This window comes from Apteryx mantelli, chromosome 8, assembly GCF_036417845.1.
Source record: "Apteryx mantelli isolate bAptMan1 chromosome 8, bAptMan1.hap1, whole genome shotgun sequence".
In the NCBI taxonomy this organism is placed as follows: domain Eukaryota; kingdom Metazoa; phylum Chordata; class Aves; order Apterygiformes; family Apterygidae; genus Apteryx; species Apteryx mantelli.
Genome location: NC_089985.1, coordinates 29544468 through 29567085, shown reverse-complemented (window position 1 = coordinate 29567085; position 22618 = coordinate 29544468). Strand labels below are relative to the sequence as shown.

The 22618-nt window shown below is 37.7% G+C and overlaps 1 protein-coding gene across 1 annotated transcript in view; it reads left to right on the top strand.

The window, feature by feature from the left end:
- The window catches only part of ST6GALNAC3 (ST6 N-acetylgalactosaminide alpha-2,6-sialyltransferase 3), a 227225-nt gene extending 205397 nt beyond the window's left edge, over nt 1–21828 (top strand). Inside the window, exons 4-5 of the mRNA XM_013960943.2 lie at nt 19626–19733; nt 21350–21828. Of these exons, the coding sequence (XP_013816397.2) occupies nt 19626–19733; nt 21350–21536 (295 nt within the window). The 3' untranslated portion in view covers nt 21537–21828. The remainder of the gene's footprint in view (nt 1–19625; nt 19734–21349) is intronic.
- Nucleotides 21829–22618: the final 790 nt, after the last annotated feature.

The window sequence follows — 22618 nt, the reverse complement described above, 5'->3', positions numbered from 1 at the left end:
AGAGAGATGACATGTTTCAATGGAGATGCTAAGGCGTACACATGGATTAGTTCAGCTGACCTTTTCTTGGCAGATGTCTCAGAAGATGTAAAATGGCTCAGCAAAACCCATGGGAATACACGTCAGTTTTTAAGGATTTTATTCCTTTGTCCTTACAATTTATTATTTTTTTTCAGTCTCCTAATCACTCCAATATTTGTTTCTATTCCAGAAGAGACCAGCAGGGTAGTATTATAGAGTTCTGTGATTAGAAACTTCTTCTCTAGATTTTTTCTTCCTATTTTTAGTATAGTTTATCTCTGTGCCTAATATTTATTTTAGAGTGTAATAGTTACAGACTTTCAGTAGATTTTCAGTTTTCCTTACATGAAAAAAAAGTGAGTCTCAGAGTTGCTCACAAGAAAGATGTAAAATAATTTGTGCCTCATGCCAAAGGAATATTTTCAATATTTACAATATTTGCACTGTTTTCCTCATTAGTAATTCCTGTCTTCTATTGGAACTTGAAAAAGGGGTATTGGTATATTTTGGGGGAATTTTCACATTTAAACGGACCTCTCCAATTTTTCTTCATCACAATTATATGGTTACTGTTGCATTGCCCACCTGTAAGGGAGACATTCAAGCACTAATAGGACAAATTGTATACAGGTGGTCATGTTGCAAATGCCTGCCTACCCCTTGTTGTGGGGCATGCTGTATTCATCTATTGCTTTGTGCAACTTGTGTTTGTGAAACACATTGCCTTCTTGTTGTCCTATATTCTACTATGCATTATCAATGCAATTGATTGAGACTAGATTTATCTTTAGTTTATTTGCTAATGGCTCTGGCCTTGATCCTATGCCTCTGAAGTCAATAAGAGTATTGCTGTTGATTTCAATAGGAGCAAAGCAAGACATTTGGATATCTCAGATAACTTCTGTGTGCTTCAGTCAGTAAGTCAGAATGCCTGCTTAATTTACAGGTGTGCTAATAGCTTAATCCATTTTGTTTTCAGAAAGCACTTTGAACAGAAATTGAAAGATTGCTTTCCATTTTAGAGCACTCCAAAATGTGAAGGCAACTTAATATTTCAACACAACTGTGTGCAAACACTAATTCTTAGCACTTGGGCAGCTGAGGCCCTCTATCCATGCAGTCCACAGGTTTTCTCTATCCACAGGTATGAGCACAGTACAGTGTAATGTCATACCAAAAACTAAAAGAGATGACAAAGAAAATAAATTGTCTTACACCTCCATTATGGCATTTTGGAAAATGTAGAATTTTAATCAGGACTGTTTTATTTTTTAATAATAGGAGAAAAGGACAGACTATTTTCTAGAAGGTGCATGGAACTTACCTCCTACATGCTGCCACTGAATGAAAATCCATAGTAATGTTAGCCTCCACCCAACTGCTGTGTCAAATATTATTTCTGCCTCTCCTTACAGTTATTTTTTTTACCAAAGTTGAGCACCTCGGGCAAAGTACTGAAAAGCTCTCACCATTATTTGCTTAGGGAGGAATGGTTTATTAGTGGCCTTCTCTCTAGTTCTCTCCCATTGTATAATATTTGAATTGTGGGGGTTTATAACAACTGTTCTGGTACATAACAATGTGGTGGCAGGTAAAAGATACAAAGAGGTGAACTGAATGATCTTCAGTCATTGCTCTGTGTGCTACTCAGGCTCCTGGAGTGGACTCCTGGAGTAGCAAAGCAATTACCATTAGAATGATGACTGTTGTATGTGGCTACCAGGCATGCTTCAATCCAGGCTTGAAAATGATCTGGTTCCAATAGCTGTCTTTATAGTCACAAAGTATTTTTGAAACCATTTACTTGCCTATAATCAAAATATCAGATATTTTGCTCTCATTCTCAGATGCATTTACTTTCCCAGTCTTCTATTAATATAAAATTCTGGGAAGCTTCTCTGTCAAGGCTCATGAAAGCACACTGCTGGGGGTCAAGATGCCTCGTCCTGGCTGGACTGCTCTAAAACATGGCCACTTCCTAACTGCTTCTGGCTGTCCCTCCGCTGGAGTTACTGTTCCAGTACAAAGTCAGCAATTTTAGCTTCCAGTGAAGGTGCCTTGGCCTAATCTGGTTGATTTTGCTTGAAGCAGAGTAGGGACCTACATTGGATGGACATATTTCACAGGCAGAACTGTTAGGTTGGTAACCTCCAGTAATTAGGTGATGATAAACAGTTGGAGCAGTCACATCATCTGCCACACAGCTAGATTCAGAAGGTGTCTGACATACCCTGGCCACTGAGCACGAGTTTGACTGCTGTATAAGCTCAGCATACATTTAGCTGAGCCATATAGACCTGGTTTTGTCCACCTGGGTCCCCACTTTTCTCCTTTTAAATTGTAATATTCATCTCTGCATACCTTGCATAACACTGTGGGGTCTCGTTTATTTGCAGTATTAAACTCCTTGGCAAGGAGCATTTCAGCAATGAATGTTTCAGTTCTAGTCAGGAGTAGAAAATGCAGTTTTTTTCACCATGATTAATTTTCATGCATTTATGCAATATAGAACTGCATTTCATACAATTCTTGCACTACTGAAATAAGTTATCAAGAGGAGATAATTTTGTATTTATTATCCCTTCATCCCAGACTCTCTTCTTACAGGAAAACTCCAGAAACTTCTAGGAAGATAAGTAAAAAACCCTTCCCAGGGGGAAATGAAAGCTTCACACATCCATCTGCTTTGTCTTACGTGTTCATTTTCTGTGGTAGTTGGGGACTGAATGAGGTGATGTCTAGCATCTCTTCAAACACTGCTCTCCACAAAACACTTCCACTCCAGCTGCTTCTTACAGCCACTATAAACTCTGTTTAAGTGCTGTGTAGGCTGTCTAGTCTACATTGTAGTTTGCAAGGTAGAAATGAGCAACTCATTCCAGTGTGTGAAAACAAACATGTTTTCAAACTAATCCTCTGCATGTGCTTTAAAAAGCAAAATAAAAATACAAAGCTAAAATAATAGCAAAGCATTACTCAAGGCCTAGAGGAGAAATGATAATTTCCTATCTGAAGTGCAGCACACTGGCTATGCTTGTACAAGTAAAAGGCAAACTCACATTAGCTCAGCTGAAAATGTTCTCTCTTCTTCCTCCATCTGTATTGTTGTTCTCAGGTACTTAATGAAAGGTTTTGCACCTGAACAGTTGCTGAAATTTATTGATTGAGTCATTTTAAGGAAACTATTTGGTATTCCTTCTCCCTACCAGTAAATTTTTATTTCTCATATCTGCTTAGGAATAAATTAAAGGAAAACAAAATCATAATGTCACCACTACAATCACTTAACATTTACAAAGAGTGTCCCTCTAGTATATAAAAGATTTGCTTCCTATTGTAAGTATAAGGAATACCTGTGATAGATCTCAGTGCAATGTATGTTTATGGTATCAGTATATCAGTTAGCTTAATCTGTACATATTATATATACATCTGCAGGGATAAAGCATGACAGAAAGTGTGTAATAATGGATATTGCACAAGGGAGGACAATACAACAGAGCATAAAGATAAAGGATAATGACATGACTCTAAAATGGCAAAGCCCTGAGTTGCGCTAGTCAAGCTATGAGGAGACACAAGAGGTCTGCATTGTTTTATGTGGTAATAATTTGTGTATATGTGTACTTTCCATAACAATAGATAGATAGAGATTATTAGATGAGTATTTTGAGAAGAAGTATCTGTTTATATTGAATAATTTCCATATGAATGGTTTAGGGTTGTGGGTTTTGCTTCTTTGCTTTTCTGAAAACTGTAGTTTCTTCCTAACATTTTAACTCCTTATCACAAACTTTCAGCCATGCTACCTAATCTCATCAGATCTAACAAGTTAAATGTAGTCAGATCCAGTCAATACTTAGATGAGTGATTTCCAAGGAAATTCAAAAATGTGTTAGGAAACTGCTCAATATCAGTATTCTTCTCTCATGCCAGCTTGAACAAGCATCTCCCATGCTGTTGGGGAGTTCACTTGATACACAGTTCTTCATCCCCACCCTAAGTTGTTCTTTATCATTGCCATGCCATCACAGAGTTTCTACAGTCCTCCTCAAGTGGCTGCATTTTTCAGTGTGTGTAGTCTACCAGGAGCCAGGGGTGAATGTTACTACATAAGTAATGGTAGCAGCTCAGACACTGGATTTTATAGCGGCTTTCTGCAGCCCTGCTTTTAGTCTATCCCAGCAGAATGTCAATTGTCAAGCACCATTTAGGCCAACCTTTGAATGGAGAGTACAGAGGAGCACGTTTTCCTTGTCAAAAGTCCTTATGTAGAATCAGGAGCAATGCTGGCATACACGATTCAGGAAGGGCAAGATAAAGCAGCATTTCCATTATCATCTTTTGTAAGACAAGAGAGTGATCACAGTTATTTTGTATTCTTTTGTAAGTGATTCAATTGGAGTACTGGACTTTACTGAGACATGAACTGGCTGTTATATCTTGAGGTTTGTTTGCTTTTCCTCAAAGTCAGCTGAGGTAGCATTTCTTGTTCTGAACACAGAGGGCAAAATCCTCTCATATTATGTAGACTTCTGTTTCTTCTCAGTTCTCTGTAAAAACTGCAATTCTACCTCACTTGGGGAAAAGTGGAGAGAGAAGTGTTGGGAAATCTATACATGAAGAGAATAGTATAATAGCTAAGAGCTACGGTAAGGAATGCCAACTCATTTGTAATCATCAAACTATAAGATAGTGTCAGTGCAAGATAAAAGAAGAGGCTATGAAACATATTGCCAAAGGAAAATACAAATGAAATACATATAAATGCAAAATACAAATGAAAGGGGCGAGTAGACATGTGTAATGACAAGGGTAAGCCCACCAAGCTGAGTAGCTTCTTTACTGTTGAATGCTGTACTCTGAAGAAAATATTTCAGCTAATTCTTCAAAGAAGGAAAAGTCATACCTTTCTGAAGTATATTTTCATGAGTAAATAACAAAACCACAGAAAATTTTCCTTAACTGAATCGACAGAATAAAACATTAGCAAAACCTAGTGTCTCTTAGGGTGATCACAATTGTGATTAGCTAATTACATTTCATTTTCTTTCTCTAGGTCAATCATCCACTGTTTTGGAGGAAAGCAGTGGGCATAATTATATGGTAACTGTGTATGTAATAAAGAAGTTGCTCTGAGCCACAAAGTTAGAAACTGGATGTGTTCTTTCCTCAAGTTTAGGATGGGTCCTAATACAGGGCTCATCTCCAAAATGTACTTACATCTATATATGCAGGATACCAGTCTCACAGAGAAATTCAGCTCTGGCACAAGTGGTTCCAGTGACTTCAGTGAAGTTCTGCTTGACCGCACCAGACGCGAGCTACATTCACTGCTGTTAATTTTGAGATTCACGCTGTATACCGTGTCAAAAGGCATCAGCATGTGCACTAAGAGCTTCCAGTGAATGTATCTCTTTAGAGCAAACAGTACAATGGAATCAGGTGTCATAGTCATACATAAATCTTTTGTATTTATATATAAAGCTGGGTAGGCAGTCTGATTACAGATCAAAAGTATGTACACTTCTATAATAAAGGAATGAAATCTCTCTCTGTTGCTACCTTTTTCTGTTTGGGAAAAAATGTTTTCATAAACATTCTGGACACTTTGTAAAACACAGTTTTGCACCGTTCCCTCACTCTGGTGCTAAATGGGGAGGTTCATTTCCAAAACCCCTTAGAGCACAGACAAGTTTGCCTATGACTTTTAAATTTGGATTTAGGTAAGGAAGTCAGATTTATACAAGCTTGGAGAGGTTTTGTTAATACCAAGCATATCTGACTGTGCCTGTCTTTGTACCTTAGCAGGATTTCACATTGCCTAATATAACGTTCGTCATGGTTTTAATTTTTCTTCAAAATGGATCTCCTTTATGTCTGCTATTTACCATCCTTGCCAGAATCACTGAGCACAAGAAATACAGTATCTACAAGATGCAGAAGCTGCTTTCTTCCTTGCACTCATGTAATAGGTAATGGATGGTTTTAAGAAAGGGTCTTTACTCTGTGCTTTACCTATTCATGTGTAGGATTTTGATTTCATTTGAAATGAAAGGCGTAAACCTCAGGTCTGAAAACTAATAGAATTTCTGCATTTACCTGCTGATCCATAGCCTTTAGGTTAGATTGTGTGTCAGCGAACAGTCGGCTTGTTGAATGAGGCAATACTTTAAAACCAAAATGAAAAGATTTCTGTTATATGTAACCTGACACCAGATATGAAGGCAGATTTCTGGTGGCTTATTATTAGAAATATTTTCCAGTGTGTCTGATAAGCGAGACTGAACAAGCCATAGGAAGTAGTCCTAATCAGATAATGCTGACTTGCAGACCAGAAAAGAGAGAGAAGAAATGTATTCTGCCTAAGTGCTTATGCCTTCTCTTGGCAATACTGAAAACAAAATGGTTAGCCATAGTAGCAAAAAGCACTGCACAGAACAGGGAGGAAACCTATTGGTTTCTGAGTGTGGCTGTGTCACCTAAGCATGTTTACTTTTCTATATTAATTTGTCTGTGTTACAGAAGGTTTAATATCTATGTGCTTGAATGAGATGGAGTTCTGGAGATATCTGGGGGATATAAAAAGGACTGGGAGAACATCAAACTGGATCAACTATTCATTTTTCAATAAGTTGTGGGATTTTGGGGGAACTTCAAAAGAACTTAATATATATACCTGTAAGGAGGGTCCCTGTGACGTATCACTGTATTCTGTTCCACTCAGACTCTTAGGCCATGCACATCCTTGATGGAAATACCTTTGAACACTAGTGATACTCACAGGATGTGCAAATTCTTAATATGATTTGAGGAACATTCATGATGTTGCATGATGGAGGACAAAGAGAGAGGGGCTGTCCCAAGGAAGGTCTTGCAGATAAGATCAGAATGACTTCCAAAGGAAATGAAGCAGAAGGATTCCTTCATTATTTCCAAGCCAGGATATGAAGTGAATAACTGAAACATGATATATTTAACACAGCTTCTTATTCTTTTGTCTCTGCAGATTGCATGTAGATAATAGATTATATCAAATGCAACCCTAGTCAGTGCTATATGAATATTGCATGACAAATATGCAGACCTTTATTTGTTGGCCTGGGCACTTTTATTTTTAATTACTGCTGGAAGAGCCTCTTAGTTCTAAGACTTTTATAGAAGACAGTTCAGCTTTTGGTTTTGCACCTTAAAAGTCTCTGCTCAGGGGAAAAGGAATTTAATTGCATGAAACCTACTCTGCACTAATTTTTCCAGACACCTATTGTAAGATTAAAGTTTTAAATGGATTGAGTGTCTCTGTATGTGTATTCACATTCATACATGTCTGCAGTAAACATGCCATCTGGGGCTTCTACTTTATTTTTCTTATTGTATATTTGGAATTCAAAATAAGATTTATTTTGTGAGGGAAAAATCAATAAATCATTTCAGTTGTCCCACACTTAGTATAACTAATTGTAATTCGTATAATGTCTTTGTTGGCAAGGGCTTATCAGGCAAATAGCATGAAGAGGCAAAGAAAAAGCCTCATAAAGAATGATGCTGTTTTGTAAAGCTAATTGTGATGCTATCTCTGGTATTGTGTGTGATTGAACTGTTAATTTTTAATCTGGTATTCCTTCCAGCAATGTAGCTATTAGTGTTACCTGAGGTTCTGTGTAATATAACTGGATAATAGATTTTTGGCAGTTTTGAGTTCTACAATTTGATCCCCAAAAGATGTTCCAGAGGTGTCATGTAGTCTTGAGTCATCTACATTGTAACAAATAGGCTGTAGTTTCTAGTTGTAATGAATTAGCCTATTTTAACGTGTGTAATGCAAATTATATAGATATGAGTTCAGTTAACTTTGATGCCCAGAACTTTGATACCCAGAGAGAACAGCAGCAGCCTGCTCTGAGGTATGCTATCAGATACGTGGCTCGTGCCTGCTAAAGAATTGCTTGCCTGCAGAGCTTCACTGGCAGCGTATCCAGATCTTGGCTGGGGATCACTGAAGTGATAATATCACTGAGAGCAATGTAATATGTAGAGGAGAAATCAGAGCATTTATTTATAAAGTAGAAGACCACTATCCTGCTTCATGACTATGCTCTAATAACTGGTTCACAGGAAATATCAAATCACTGAAGCTAATTGAATTCTTCACCATATTTGATAATTAGGCATTAGCTTATTTGACAATGAGATGGCTAGATGATTAGTCTGATAATTCCTGAGTTTCCTGTTCTCAAAAAGCTGGATTGTGAAACACTGAGAAAATAAACTAATTTGCTACTTCAGTTGATGGCAGGGAAGCCATTAGAATTCTCTTTTAGAGCATTTCACTGCAGTTCTAATAAGTACAGAGATTTTTCTCCCAGCTTCCATTTGTACGATTACCCTCCTGCAGTCTATTCAATGAAAACAGGGAGAAAATAATTTGAAATTGTCCAGTGCTGAAGGAACTGTGTGATGGACTTGAAGGGAATCTACTCTGATCCATAGTTCCTCTTTCGATAAGCTTCTCTGTGGCATTGCTCTGCCACTCTATTTGCTGTATCATGCCTTTCTACAAAGGCTGCTGTATGACTATTTGAGAGAAAAAATGCCCCATTTGTTGTCTGTTCTGCCTAATAGGTCTGTCTGCAATCGAGGTGCTAGGCTCAGTGTAGATGCTTACATGAATGGCTGCAGCCATCTGGCCTTTATAAGACCCTGTTGCATAAATGTGGTGGCTCTTGGTGAACAGAAGGGTACAACAAAACAATAACAAAAGCTTATATACCCTGAGGATGTGGAAACTTTTATTTCAAGGAAGACTCTAATTAGACCTCAACCTCTTTTGTCCACAGTGCCAGTCAGAGAGAAGTGCCCACTGAAGAGCCAGCTAGCTGTTGTAAACCAGCTTACCCTGGATTGGGGCACCCATGAGAAATGGTCCTTATTTGGAAGCCTTCTGCTAAGGCAGCAAAACTGCAGAGGTTTTAAATGGCTACGGAGATATAAACAGTCAGTTGTCGCCGACATTAAAGGATTTCCCTGTAGAAAGCAGATCATGTCTGTTTACTCTCCAAGGATGATGGAAATTGGGCTAATGAAATGCCATTGATCTGTGCTTTTCCAGCACTCCTGAAAATCAGTCCAGAAAAAATAGTCATGCCCAGAGGATGCTTTCACAGAGCCTGTGCCATAGAGTAAAACAAGGGAAAAGGTTTATTCCAGCTCTACCTGACAATCTGAAAGATAGGAGGCTGACTTTAACCTTTCCCATCTGCTCTTTCTTTTTATGAGATGTAGAGCTAGATTAAAGCAGTAGAGGAGAGCTCTCCTATGTAAATAGAGCTGGGGAGAAGGAAGCAGAGGTTGCAGTAATTCAGAAGTTTGGATGGAACATACTCAGCAAGATCCCAATAGTGATACTAAATAGTAACATCACAATACCTATATGTGTGTGGGTGGTTCATTAAATTGTATGTCAAAAAAAGAAAAGGCAAGAGAAATATTTTGTTCCTTTTTTACATTACAAAAAAAGTTAATCTGGAGAAAGAATACTAAAAGGGAAGGCAACATCTGTGTTAATTAGTAGTTCATCTTCAAAGCTTGACTGATGGGTTACATTATGCCCTCTTACATTTGAATTAAAATTCAGACCCACACAAGTTCTATTTTTACCTCCTTTTTTCACATTGGAATAATTTGTCTGGATTTAAGATTTCATTTTTGCTAAAAATATTGGTGTTCCATAAACTAAAATGAACCTTTTAGTTTGTACAAATAGTCATGTAGAGAACACTTCACTCTGTAGCTCTGGATTCAATTTCACAGAATGTGGGTTTATAACACAATAAAGTATTGTAGGAAGTTTCTATGGAATAATACTAAAAGGTCTTGCATTTGTTTTATTCCACTCTATCTACTATAGTCAGTGCAGAGACTTTAGCATGCATATTAAATTACAGCTTACATACATACCTTAAATATAAGGGAGGAAATCTCAGTATGCATCAGTTTTCTGTGTGAACTAGGGATAAGGATATGTTCTTTCTCCTAAAAATCTGTTTCTCTTGTTTATTTGACATGTAAGGTCTTTGGGTTGAGGATTATCTGTCACGTGCATGTACAGTGCCTAGCACAGCACAGTGAGGATTCATGGTGCTACTGTAATGCAAATAATCACTTTTAGGTATTGGTTTCAGAATATCTGGAAACATTCTTATCAATACCACACTGGGGGAGAGACAAATTACTGGTAGAGGGATATGCACTGTTTATCAGGACCCCATCTGTCTGAGTTCTCTTTTTTTGGAGAATATTTTCCCTTCACAAATGAAACTTCCTGTTAATATCATGGCTGGTCCTTTGTAAGCTTTTTGTGGATGAGCACACATCCATTTGGTGAAAAGGCAAGTTCTCAGATAAATACGAAATTTAGGGAGAAAAATGCAACACTGCCCTCCCCTCTGTGTTAACATCAAAGAGGTAGTAATTAAACTAACACAATGACTGCAGACTGTAGAAAATTTAAAAGGGTATCAGCTGATGTACATCAGTGTGGCTTCTGTCAGCTGAGTATCTGGTCCAGAATTTCTCCCACCTCAACTGAACAGGATTAGAGTACAGTCTCATGTTAGCTGTTTTCTCATTTTCACCATAGCACTATAAAAAATACCTTTACAATAGCCTCTGTTCTCATCTCAAAGTCACAGACATACACTCTGCACCTTTAGAAAGTTATCTCTTATGTTGTTGCTTTAAAAATTTTAAGAAAACTAACAGAAAATGTTTTTATGAAAAATACAAACTGCTTTCAGCCAAGGGTAGATGAACCTTGTCTTGACAAGGTAAGAGCTAATCATGAAATTTCTTCTGTGTTCACCTACAATAGATTTCACTAAAATATGCTGCTAGGAGTAGTATGTGCCCTTTAATACTGAAAGAAAAAGGTGCCAAAGCCTACTTAATTAATTCTCTTTGGGGATCCTGGATTAACTGCAGCTCTGTTTAGTTTACATCCTCCCTGGAGAAAAATATGCAGACCCAAAACTGAAAGTATTGATATAAATGTAGATGTAGAAAAAAAATTGCTGGAGTTTTTTTTTTTTTCTTCTATTCTGCACACTTTTGAGTTTTGATTCATTTTTAGTTACAAAGGATGAAAACCTAAATCCTCCCTTTCAGGCTGTGTGAAAATGCTGAACCAATGCTCAGAAAACATGGATGCAGTTTCTTGGAGAAAGAGCTGCCCTACAAAGGCCCACGGCACAAGGCATGAACCCTGTGTGGAGGTTTCACCCGTTACTCCCTGTGTCACCAGGCATCAGAGACGTGCTCTTTTGCAGCAAGTCTTTGACCTAGCATGGGCCAATGGAAAATGAAGAATGGTGGAGTAAAGTACACCCTAGTGCCACAACCAACTCGCAGGCTTGAGTACTGTCCCGGGAAAGCAGATTTGGTATTATCTCCCACTCACTGGAAACACTCCAAGCATAATTAGCTGTACTGTGGGGCAAGCCCTTAGCTGGGTAAGACAGAAGAGCTGCATTTCCTGAGGATCTCAGTTTTCCTGAGGGTGGAGTGAATTTTACCCAGGTGATTTTCAAAGAGACGAATTAGCGCGTAAAAATGGCAATGTCTTAGCCCTCAAATCTGCTTATGTGAATTTATATTCCCTTCTTTCCAAACATAATTGCATGGCTGTGATGGTTATTAGTATGGTAAAAAATACAAATTAGAAAATAAAAAAATATTACTGATCAGTTTCTCTCAGTGATATTTAATACTTCTGTGGGAAGTATTCTCTTCCGATTTAAGCATCCATTCATTTGTCAACTAAATCCAAGTGCCAATGGAGATGTGCAGAGTCCTACTCTTCAATTTCTCCTTCTGTGCAACATCAAGGTTGTTGGTTATCACGCATAAGCCGCTTGACTTCAGCTCCCAGGTGGCAACTGCAACCAGGGCACTTACAAAAGACATCTTTTACTAACTTGAGCACATGCAATGACATAGACTGTACCTCAGACCACAGTTTGTACTTAGGAAAGGGAAATAAAAAAAGGAGTCAAAAGAAACCAAGAGAATATGTGTTTCTGGAGCCAACAGGATTAGGGAGGAGAGTGGGGAAGAAAAAGACATTGGGATCTGTTTCTACAAGCAACCTAATATTCTATTGATTCTAAACTTGTGGTTTACTGTTCTGTAAGCACTTTGTACCCAGATCACAATTTGTGTCTGAAAAGTCAATGTGAGCTGCAGAAGCCCAACAGTTTTAAGAAATTTAGTTAGCAACTCCTGTTCTCTATAGGGGATGCCCTTCAACATGAAGAGATTAGCACAGGTTTTCCATTACAAGAATCAGCTTCAAAATAATACATATATGTTGGCTAGAAGGCAGTGTTTACAATTATAATTTTTTAGTCTCGTTTCTTTTCTGTGTGCTTTGCAGCAAGTTGCACCTCCATGATTACTCTTGATAAACAGGATTGCTCCTTTTCTCCCTGAGCTCAGTTGTGCAGGCTTTCGAGGAGCTTACTCTGCCTGGATGAAATAACTCCCTTCTCTTGTTGCTTGGGTTCACGACTGAGCTGGGATGCATCAAAGTCAGGTCAAGGAATCAGAAATAAGGAAATGACAGAAGCCTGGTAGCAGAAGTCAATTTCTTTAAGCTGCTTTTTTTTTCTTTTCTTTAAGCTGCTTTTTTTTTCTTTTCTTTTTTCCTTTGTTCCAGGTTTCCGTGCATTTATTGAATAGAGAAGGGAAGAGAGGAAGGAAACAAAAAAATACATACACCATGAGGATTGGAATTATATGCCTAAATTACATACCCAAGCAGATGCTGTATTGATTTCAGTAATTGCAGTGACATATTCTTCTGTATTTCTAATGTTGTTTTTACATTTCTTGCCAAAAATTGTAAATAGTAAGTCAGATAGTTGTATTTTTTTAAGCAGATGCAGTCAAATACAAAGCCATCATTTTTCTATTCCCTTTCGTGATCATCCAGCAGTGTCCTTTCTGTCCTTTCTTCAAGGCTGCTTTGACATTGGACTTCCCTAATTGTTGCATCTCTTTTTAAATTAGAGTGGGAGGGGAGATTCTCATGGGCTAGTTTTTGGCCCAGGAGTAGCCTTTTACTGTGTGTTTGTGCCAAGTGCAAAAGAAGAGGACTCTTGTCCTCTGTGTTCCATTGGTGCAGTATTAATTTAGACAGAAATATTTTTATATTTTCTGGAGATCAATTGGCTAGCATATCACCTGCGTGCAATTTATTTTGGGGGTTCACTGTAAGGATGATCTGCCGAACACAAACTCAGTGAATGTTTGGGGTGGCAGGAATGCCTCACTTGTCCACTCCCAAGTGCATCTTGTTGGGCACAGTCACTCTCTGAATCGGGAATGTGGTCTGTGCTGTTCATGATGCATTCCACTTGTTTAAGCTTTGCATAAAACCATACACGATGGATAATAAAACATCTGTCCATACATAAACGTTTCACTTTTCAGAATGACCTGAAGCACCGTGGGGCTCTGAATGTTTGAAACAGTCTGCTCGCTGCTTGAGGGGCATGGGTATTTATTATTAGCTGTCCTGCATCATTATGGAACGCAAAGCAAGCACATGCATGCACACATACACGTACGAAAGAGTGAATAATTATGATAAACAACTGCCTAACAGGTATATAATGCAGAAATAGCAACGATTTTTACCAGATGAAATCAATTCTCTGTGCTTGTGTCTTGTTCATTGCTCTTCTTATGCTATTTTTTCTGCAGAAAGTATTTAATGAAATTATTAGCAACAAAGCACTGAGTTTTACAGAAAAAGGAATTAAATGTAGCCTAGTGCTAACGTTCTTCAGCATTTAGCATCTTATCCTTCTCCTGTACCAGATTTACTTCCCTTTTTCTTCTCCAGAAAACAGCTTTCTGGCATGAAAAGTAAATATTCTCCCGAGAGGAGAGATGCACAGGAAGTGCACAGGCTTTGCCGTTCCCTCAGAGGTGGGGGCATTTTTCTGCCAACTTGCCCTAGTCTGTCATTTACAAATCTACCTTTGATGTGCAGAGGAAGGTATAGCCCAGACCTGTGACTTGCAGAATGGGGATGTTTAACTTGGCAAACAAAAAGAGCTGTTCAGCAGCTATATTCAGAGACACTTCCTTAGGAAAAAGAGGAATCTCAGTCAACATAAGTAGAGTGGTAGCGTTAATTTGACTAGTTTAGAATTAATTGCTGGATCACCAGTTTGTGCTAGTAGATACATTTTCCATATCATTTTCAGTTGTAAGGAAACATACTGCTATTCAGCAATGCAAAAACCTGCAGTAGCCCAGAGACAGAGCTGGTGGCCTTTAACAAGTGGGCACGGCAGTGCCATGTGCCTTCTACCTTCATTCGTGAGGGTCAGTCGGAGACAAGGTTGACACGGGACGAGTGGCACAGGGCCATGCAAAACCAGAATACACTGACGCCTCCCCAAAGATGGGGGGGGATCTTGATGCACTGCAGATACAAATCCAGAAGTACCGAGGGCATGTCTCCCTGAACACAGTCTAAGCTAATCTTGACATAGTTCTTGAAAATATTTCTATTCATTTCAAAGTGTTTTTACAAATCTTTTAGCATATTGGAGGGACCTCTGACATTATGAAGTCTCCACTCTGTGAATCGCAGGACTTTCAATTTGTTTACACCAATAGCCTTATTTATATTTATTTATTAACCAAGGGATCAATCAAGCTGCTGCAAATAAAACTGCTGCTGATTCAGTAGTTTGGTAATAGCACCAAGTGAGGATTAGAGGCTATAAAAAGCCTTTATGAAACGATACATTTTTTGTCAATTAATTGGCCTGGAAAGTCTTGTCATTTCAATCTGTCATTGTTGAATTTCATTTTACTGCAATATTTTCAAATTACTCAAAAAAGTGTCTAGTTAATGCTGTTGGCAAGCTCTCTGTTATTTAATGCCTTCTTGAAGTCCTTAATTTCTTAGTTTTTCATCTTAATTAACACTCTTAATTGACATTCTGTGCTCCCTAATTTATCCAAGTAAAGAATGGAAATATAGGCTCTAAATTATTTTCTGGAATCAGATTGGCATGCAATTACTTGTCTACAGGTTGTCTCCACCTTAACAAACTTTTTTTTTCAATTTTTAATTTTTTACTACTGAAGTCCCCACTGGAAATTACAGTCCATTGAACCATAAAACTAGAATTGATTGTGCACATAGAAAATCCTGGAACAATTGAATAAAGAAAACAGCTTCCTGGAATTTTATAGTAAAATCAGAACTCAAGTGACAACAAAACATTTACCCAATTGGAACTCACCTGCCCTTGATCATTAAAAAAATTTGATGCACCTCTATTTTCCCCTGATGAGAGAAGGAATCAATTTTTCCTTTGTTTAGCCTACATCAGAGCATGGTTATAAATGTCAAAGAAGATGAATTTTGATCTCCAAAACTTTTGTAGGGGGCATTCTCTATTCCATCTTCTTTTATCAATTTCACATGGTTTTCATAGAATATTGGAAAGCTAAGGCAAAAGAACCCTGTCTAATAGGTTTTATTTTTAAATAATCAGAATGAATATAAGGTTTTCTGTATCACACATTACAATTACAACAATCCTAGACATGTTTTTTACCATTTATTTCTAAAATATGGAGGGAAATCTCCTTTTTAAGGCACTGTGACAAATTGTAGTCAGTTTTTTCTACTGGAGTTTATGGAAAGAACCACTAAAATGCAAATTCAATGTTTTGAGACTTGAAATTTGCAAATAACTTTTAATCCTGGAGCTTACTTTTATATTCTGAGATGAAATAATGACATTTTAAGCATATAAGCCTTCAGTTCTCAGTGAAGCAAAGAAGCTTGCAAGATAGGCAAGCATATACTTTGTTTCAAGCATCTTAATTAAATTGATTCCATTGGTCTATCCATGTGTTTAATGGTAAGTATATGCCTATGTACTCTTCTGAAATGCTGAATGGTACTTAGCAGAATGAATTATATTCCAGTAACTCACATTTCTTTAAGAACTCTTATAATGGAGGAAGTAGTACGCAAAATAAGCTTTCATTTTCACGATGAACAAACAAAGTAACTCCTGGTGAGCCTTGCCTTTTTATTGCTGCAGCCAGCTGTAGATCATGTCTTGAAAGCAAAACCATCTTCTTTTTAAATGTGTTTTTTGAAAAATAGCGCATTATATTCTCTTGAGCTGTTGAGACAATTTCCTGACTAGATCTGGTGCCCCATTAATTTTAGAGTATAAGAAAAAGTCACTTTGAGCCACAGGGAACAATTCTGGATATGCATATATAGCAATAGATTTGCGTACAGTATGTCCATGGAGCATGCTTAAACTCATATTTTCCCTATTTTAGGATTAATGTTCTCCTTTCCTCCTATTTGTGCAGAAGCATAGGCTTATGCTACACATAAATGGTGGATTCTTTTACTTTCAGTGTGTGCAATTTGAAATTTGAATGCAATTCCTGTAACAAGAGGAATTCTTCCAAATGAATCTCAAAAAGCCCTGGCCAAAAACATGTAAAACTCTCCTATAGAAAAAAGAAATTGAGTGCACAGTGTTAGCGTAATAGCAGGAGTGGAGACATTGCTTTGCACTATAGTTTTACGGGATGATATTTTAAAAGGTATTCAGAGATTTATGACTTTTTAGGGACAGCTAAAATTGTTTTCGTACTTCTAATACTGCTTTCATTAGAATGTCGAAAGTATGTTTACAATATCAGATTGAATTCTAAGGTGTTACCAAATCATCCAGAATCCCCACTGTATAACTGTATTCTTTCATATTCCTATATATCTTCAGAAGAAAAAATGGGAGGAATGTAAGTGCTGTGTTTTAAAGTACATAATCTGTATTCTGTCATGTACTTCATCTCCCAGGGAAGTTATCTGGGAACTCACTCTGCTGTTTTTATTTATCCTGCCAGTGTAGTATATAGATGAGAGGACTGAGGTTCAATGGTGTTAAAACAAGACATGAAATATTGATTAATTTTTTTTTAAATTCCTTTGTACTCCTGAGTATAGCAAATTTCAGATGCTACTGTCAATATAGTGCTCTCCAATAAACCTCCATTATCGGAAGGGTCCTGATCTTCATAGTGTTCTTATAAATGGTTATTATGATTCTAAATGGTTAGCTTTAAAAGCTCAAGGCTAGCATTCTTCTGCTGCAAGAGCAGAAAGCAAGTTAGAAGCAATTCAGCTTTTTAACATGGCAGAATGTTACTCTGAAGTAGCACCAATTGGATTGGGAATTCTCTTTGCTAGATAGCAGGCAAAACACTCTGAAGAAATAGAGATCCTAAAGGGACAGATAAAGAGAGAGATGTACAGTTTCATGGCCATAAAGGTGTCAGTTAAAGGAGGACAATTACAGTTGGTGTCCACCTTGCCTTTTGTTCCAACATATCATTCTTCAGCACTAAGTTAAAAGTTAACACTCCATTTCTAGCTTCCAGAATGGTCCTTTAATCTGCCAAGGCAGGTCAACAGGTATTTAGGAGTTTCCCCAGGGAAAAAACTTTCCAGGAAAGGTAGGTATAGAAGTCCACATCATCTAACCCCTGAGGGATGCTAGACATGGACAAGGAAGAGAAGATGTAACTCAAATTCTTTTGAGTGTTCTGTAGTATAGAAAAACTCTCCGGAAATTGAGGTAGTTGTGACAAACCAGGTTTTCACTTAAAAAAAAAAAATTGTTCGAATTAGAGTTTACTGAAATTTCTTTAGGAATGAACATTCTATTTTTATATCCAGGTTGAAATTTTGGGGTGAGGTGGGAGAAAAGGAATACCGCAGAAAAAGCAATCATCTGGCAGGGAGGGCCTTCTACCTGGGCTGTTGGAGACCAGAGTTCAGGTTCCTCCTCTGCCTCATTCAGTCCTGATACTGAGTATTCTGAAACGGATACTTCACAGATAGCCCTTGGAGGTTTCCTCCATTTCATAATACTAAGTATTCACCAGAGCAGCAATTTGAATTTCAGTCTTGTACGTGTCAAGTAAATACCACTATAGAGGTTGTACAATCACTTTTTTGCCCATCTTCTTAATTAGTGTTTAGTCAAACTTAACAAGAAAGAGCAAGGAAGTAACACAGAGTCTGAGCCACAAACCAAAATTGGCAGAATTACCTGGAAGGCGGGAGACCATGGTACATCCTTGCTCTGAATCAGGAAGAAGCATCTGAAAGTGATTCTTCTGTCTCCCAGGAAAGAAAGCTGGGTACTGGAGGCCGGATGAGTTCCTGTCTGAATTTTTTTTCACATGAAAGCTTTATTCCTACCCCAGGATGAAAATATTTTCAAAAGATTTTGTTTATGGGGAAAACGGATACCCATACAGACCTACTTGGGAGTTTTTTCACAGCAAAACTTAATTGAGTGCAAACCTTAGTCTGCTTTAACTTACGATGGAGAACAGACTGCTCCCTGCTGTAGTCAAAAGCTGAGAGCTAAAAGATGTGGCATAAAGCTAAACTATCCCCTCCTCTCACACACACACACCAACTGTCTCAGACCGAGCCAAAGTCAGGGCTGTATTTGGCTGGTTTTGTGACTTTTGTGATATCTTTCTTTGGAACTTGGACATATTATTGATAATTTTTAGCAAATAATTTTCATTGATTTCAGTAGAATTGAAAGCCATACACGCAAGAAGTTGGACTTCAACCAGTTTTTAAATAGTGAGTGCTAAGTGTGTTGTTGTTATTTATGAGGTTTTAAAGCAGTAAGTCTTGCTTGCCCCCATTACATGGGTAGTTCTGTCGACTCCCAGTCCCCCCATCAGTAATGCTTGTGTGACTAGCATGAACAGGATTTGATTTGTAATTAACAATGCATATATTTGCTCACATAGCTGCTCTATGAGCCAAATCCTTACACATATGATTTGTTCTCACTCATGCAGGTAATACTTTTGGACTGATTTAATGGAACTAGTTATTTGAGCAAAGGTTATCAGATTGGGCACTGTCTTCTTGCACTTTTCTCTCTGCTATGTTATCTTAAAGAATGATAATATAAACTTATGTTAAGGGATGTGCACGAAGTTTTATTTTTCAAACCCTTGTATTAGCTGGTCTCGTGCCAAAATGACCTTAAAAGTTTCACTTGTATGTGAATTTTCAGGCTAAGGGTAGCCCACTGAAAATTCAGATTTTGCTTGTGAAAGAGGATGGTGAGTACTTACATGCATACAGCTCATAGTCTGCCTGAAGTTTAATTTCTGATTAGTTTGATTTCTTGATGAGTTTCTGAATTTCTCATTTTACACACTCTACTAATGTCTATTTTTCAAATGTACAAATAAATTATTTTCTGTTTTAAGGGACATGCATTGTTTGACTTCAGATATTTAACATGGTATGTTTTTTGTGGACAATAGCTTGAGGCCCCAAGCTGGCAAGAATGAGAGCCTATCTATAAATAATTCAAAGTGATTGTACGTTTTTGACAGATTGTCAAGTTGCTTAATGCCTTTTGTCCCAGGTAATAGATTATATTTCTTTGATAAAGTGTTGGTAATTTCTCATTGCAATTTGTTTTGTGTATGTTATATTTTTACAGAGTCCAGTCAGGTTCATATCTCAGTACGGGCTGGTTTACCTTAATTTTGGCTATGGATGCCTGCTATGGAATTCATGTCTATGGGATGATAAATGACACCTACTGCAAGTAAGATCACAGGAAATTATTTTCATACATCTGCAATTCTGATGTCTTGTCAAAATTTCACAATTGATTTTAATATCATAAATCCAAGAAATGGATCAAGCAGCCACTTCCCAATGTTTTGCATTGATGTGACACTGTATTGTCAGCATATTTAGCCCTGATATGGCATTTGCTGTTGATAAAATAAAAACATTTACAAAATCTAACATGAGATGTCATAAGGAACTATTTTTAATCAAAGATCTTTTGCAGTTTCTGAGTTAGCTGGAAACAAAGTATGTTCATACTCTTTTGACAAAATGTGCTTACTTTTACTGCTAAAACAAATCTATAGAGGAAATACTAATATATTAGTTCTCTGAATACCAAATACACTTGAAAGTGAAAGAAACTGATTAGCTCAGGATAGTTACCTGAAATTACATTTCACCACCATTGAGCAACCTACCTGAACTTTCTAGGTTATATATGGCTTGTTTTGAGTAGTAGGGAGTTTCTAATTAGATAATAAAACAAGACCTGCAAGCTTTATCACAGTAAACTGACATAAATTCCAACCAACTACTGTTAGTGACCTTACAGCGACAATGGATTAATCCCATTGTCAGAAGTATAACTCTAAACACAATTTTTAAAAGTCCAAGTTAAATGCTTTAATCTACAGTATAAAGTAGCAAGATATAAAATGAACATATTCCTCATTTACAAAAGCAGGGAATATCCTAAACAATATACAATAGTCCTGCAAGTCTATTTTTCTGTACCCAGGCTGGTTCAGGCCTTGCATGTAACCAGTAAGAGGATTCCTCAGCTCCCAGAGTAAAGTCTTACACAGACCCTCACTCCATATTCTGCGTCACACCAGTGTGGGATTCATTCCTAGCATACCATCGAGAAAGGAACTTGAGTCAGATTTTTAAGCACAGCTGTTTAATTACAGTATCTTAACATTAGAGACTGACTTTTTAGAACTTGCAGATCCCACTGAATGAGTGAATCATCCAGATGGAACAAACATATGTTGTTCTTTGTTTATGAAAACACAGTAGGCACCCTGAGAAAAGGGGTGACAGGGCTAAAGTTGTCCTCACAGAGTTCAGCAGAGCTGGCATTACATAGCCCTGATGTAAAACCAGTTAACGGCATGATAGCACTTCAGTCTGTTGACAGCAGAGAAGGATGGGTTTCCTTAAAGCTGCAATTCTGACTGCATTACCTATTTATAATGTATATTATTCTTATAACTGCCCTATCCAGCAAGAACCCAAGAACTAGTTTCAAGAGTTAGGACTATCCAATGAGACGACTTTGGTTAGAGATGGAGCATTATGGACTTAGGGTTGCCCCAGGCTACACAAAATGTGCAGTATCCCTAAGAGCCTGCCCCTCAGCTTCTTGCTGACTGATGAGATCAGTGTCTGTCAAGAGGCATGCTTGGCTTCATTTTCTGTAGTAAAATGCGTACAAATCATGCTACAATGAAAGCCATCATGCAATTTGGCAAAGGAGCTCAGGGCCGACACATGAAAAGGATTTCAGTGACATCAGCTGCAGTGTATGTTAATGTTTCTCTTGGAAATAATACTTAAGTGTAACTTTTTTTTTTTCCCTCCTAGGTCAGAAGGCTTTCGAAAAGTTCCCTACCATTATTATGAGCCAGGAAGAGATGAGTGTGAGGAGTACTTTCTGCATGAAAACGCTCCATATGGAGGCCATAGGTTTATCACAGAAAAGAAAGTATTTGCTAAATGGGCCAAGAAGCACACAATAATATTTACGCACCCCAACTGGACAGTGTCTTGATGCTGGTTTTATTAACTCTCTCTTAATAGCATAATATTACAAAAATGTCTCAGTTTACAGTAATTTTGCTTACATCTGACTGGACTTTCTCAGCCTAGGTAATGCTAAATAAAACCTAGAAGACAAAGAGGGTGATGGTTCAGCTGTTAAGCAAAATTAACCAATCTGTGGAAGCCAGACACTTTGCTTGTTATTTCTTAGGGTTTTACTCTACATAATGCACTTTATACTGTAACTGGATATTATTTCAAGACAACAGCAGTTAAAGACAGCTGTGATTTTCAGTATATACAGGTGCACATGCACACAGAGAGAACATGGCAGTCCTTCAAAACTTGTCCATTGCCTTAGTTAATTAAAATTAGTATTTGCAGCTCTTTTGCAGTACTGATAGTACTGCAGTACTACTTAGAAAATTTGCAGTGTTAGCAGAAATTTTCCACAAAGGAAATATGAGGAAATATACAGATCTCTGAGGTCTACTTGTCTTATCTATGCATGAGTAAGTTTTAAGAACCGCCTAAATGCATTGATACATGTGAGCACTTGCATATAGGGTAAAATTACAGATGGGCTGAACATGGTTCCTGAACTGCACACAACTGACAGATGTGAAAAGATATGCTTTGGTCAAGGCTCTCGGGTAATTCAAAACTTCTAAAATGCAGTTTCCTTTCAGTCTGGTCAGGCTGCACCACCTTGGATGATGTGTTTTGTGCTTTTTGAGGCTGTTGTACCACAGTGTAGCTGCAGCAGCATGGCACTTAGCAGCAACTGTGTTTTGCAGCCCAGGCTAAACCTTTGGTTATTACAACTAAACTTGTACCAGTACACAAGTTAGTGTAAAGCTGTCTTGTGAACATCTTCATTCACTGCAGTCATGCCTTTGAGTTGCTTAAGAGTTCCAACATCCAAACTCTAAAACCAGCCAGTTTTGACAGTATGTCCCTTGCAGCCATCATAATTTATTTTACCTCTCCAAGTTTCTCTATCTTTAAAAACAGGGATAGTATCTACCTACCTCACAAGGGAGATGTGAGGATTAATTTAAGTCCATAAAGCACTTTGCTGATGAAAAATGC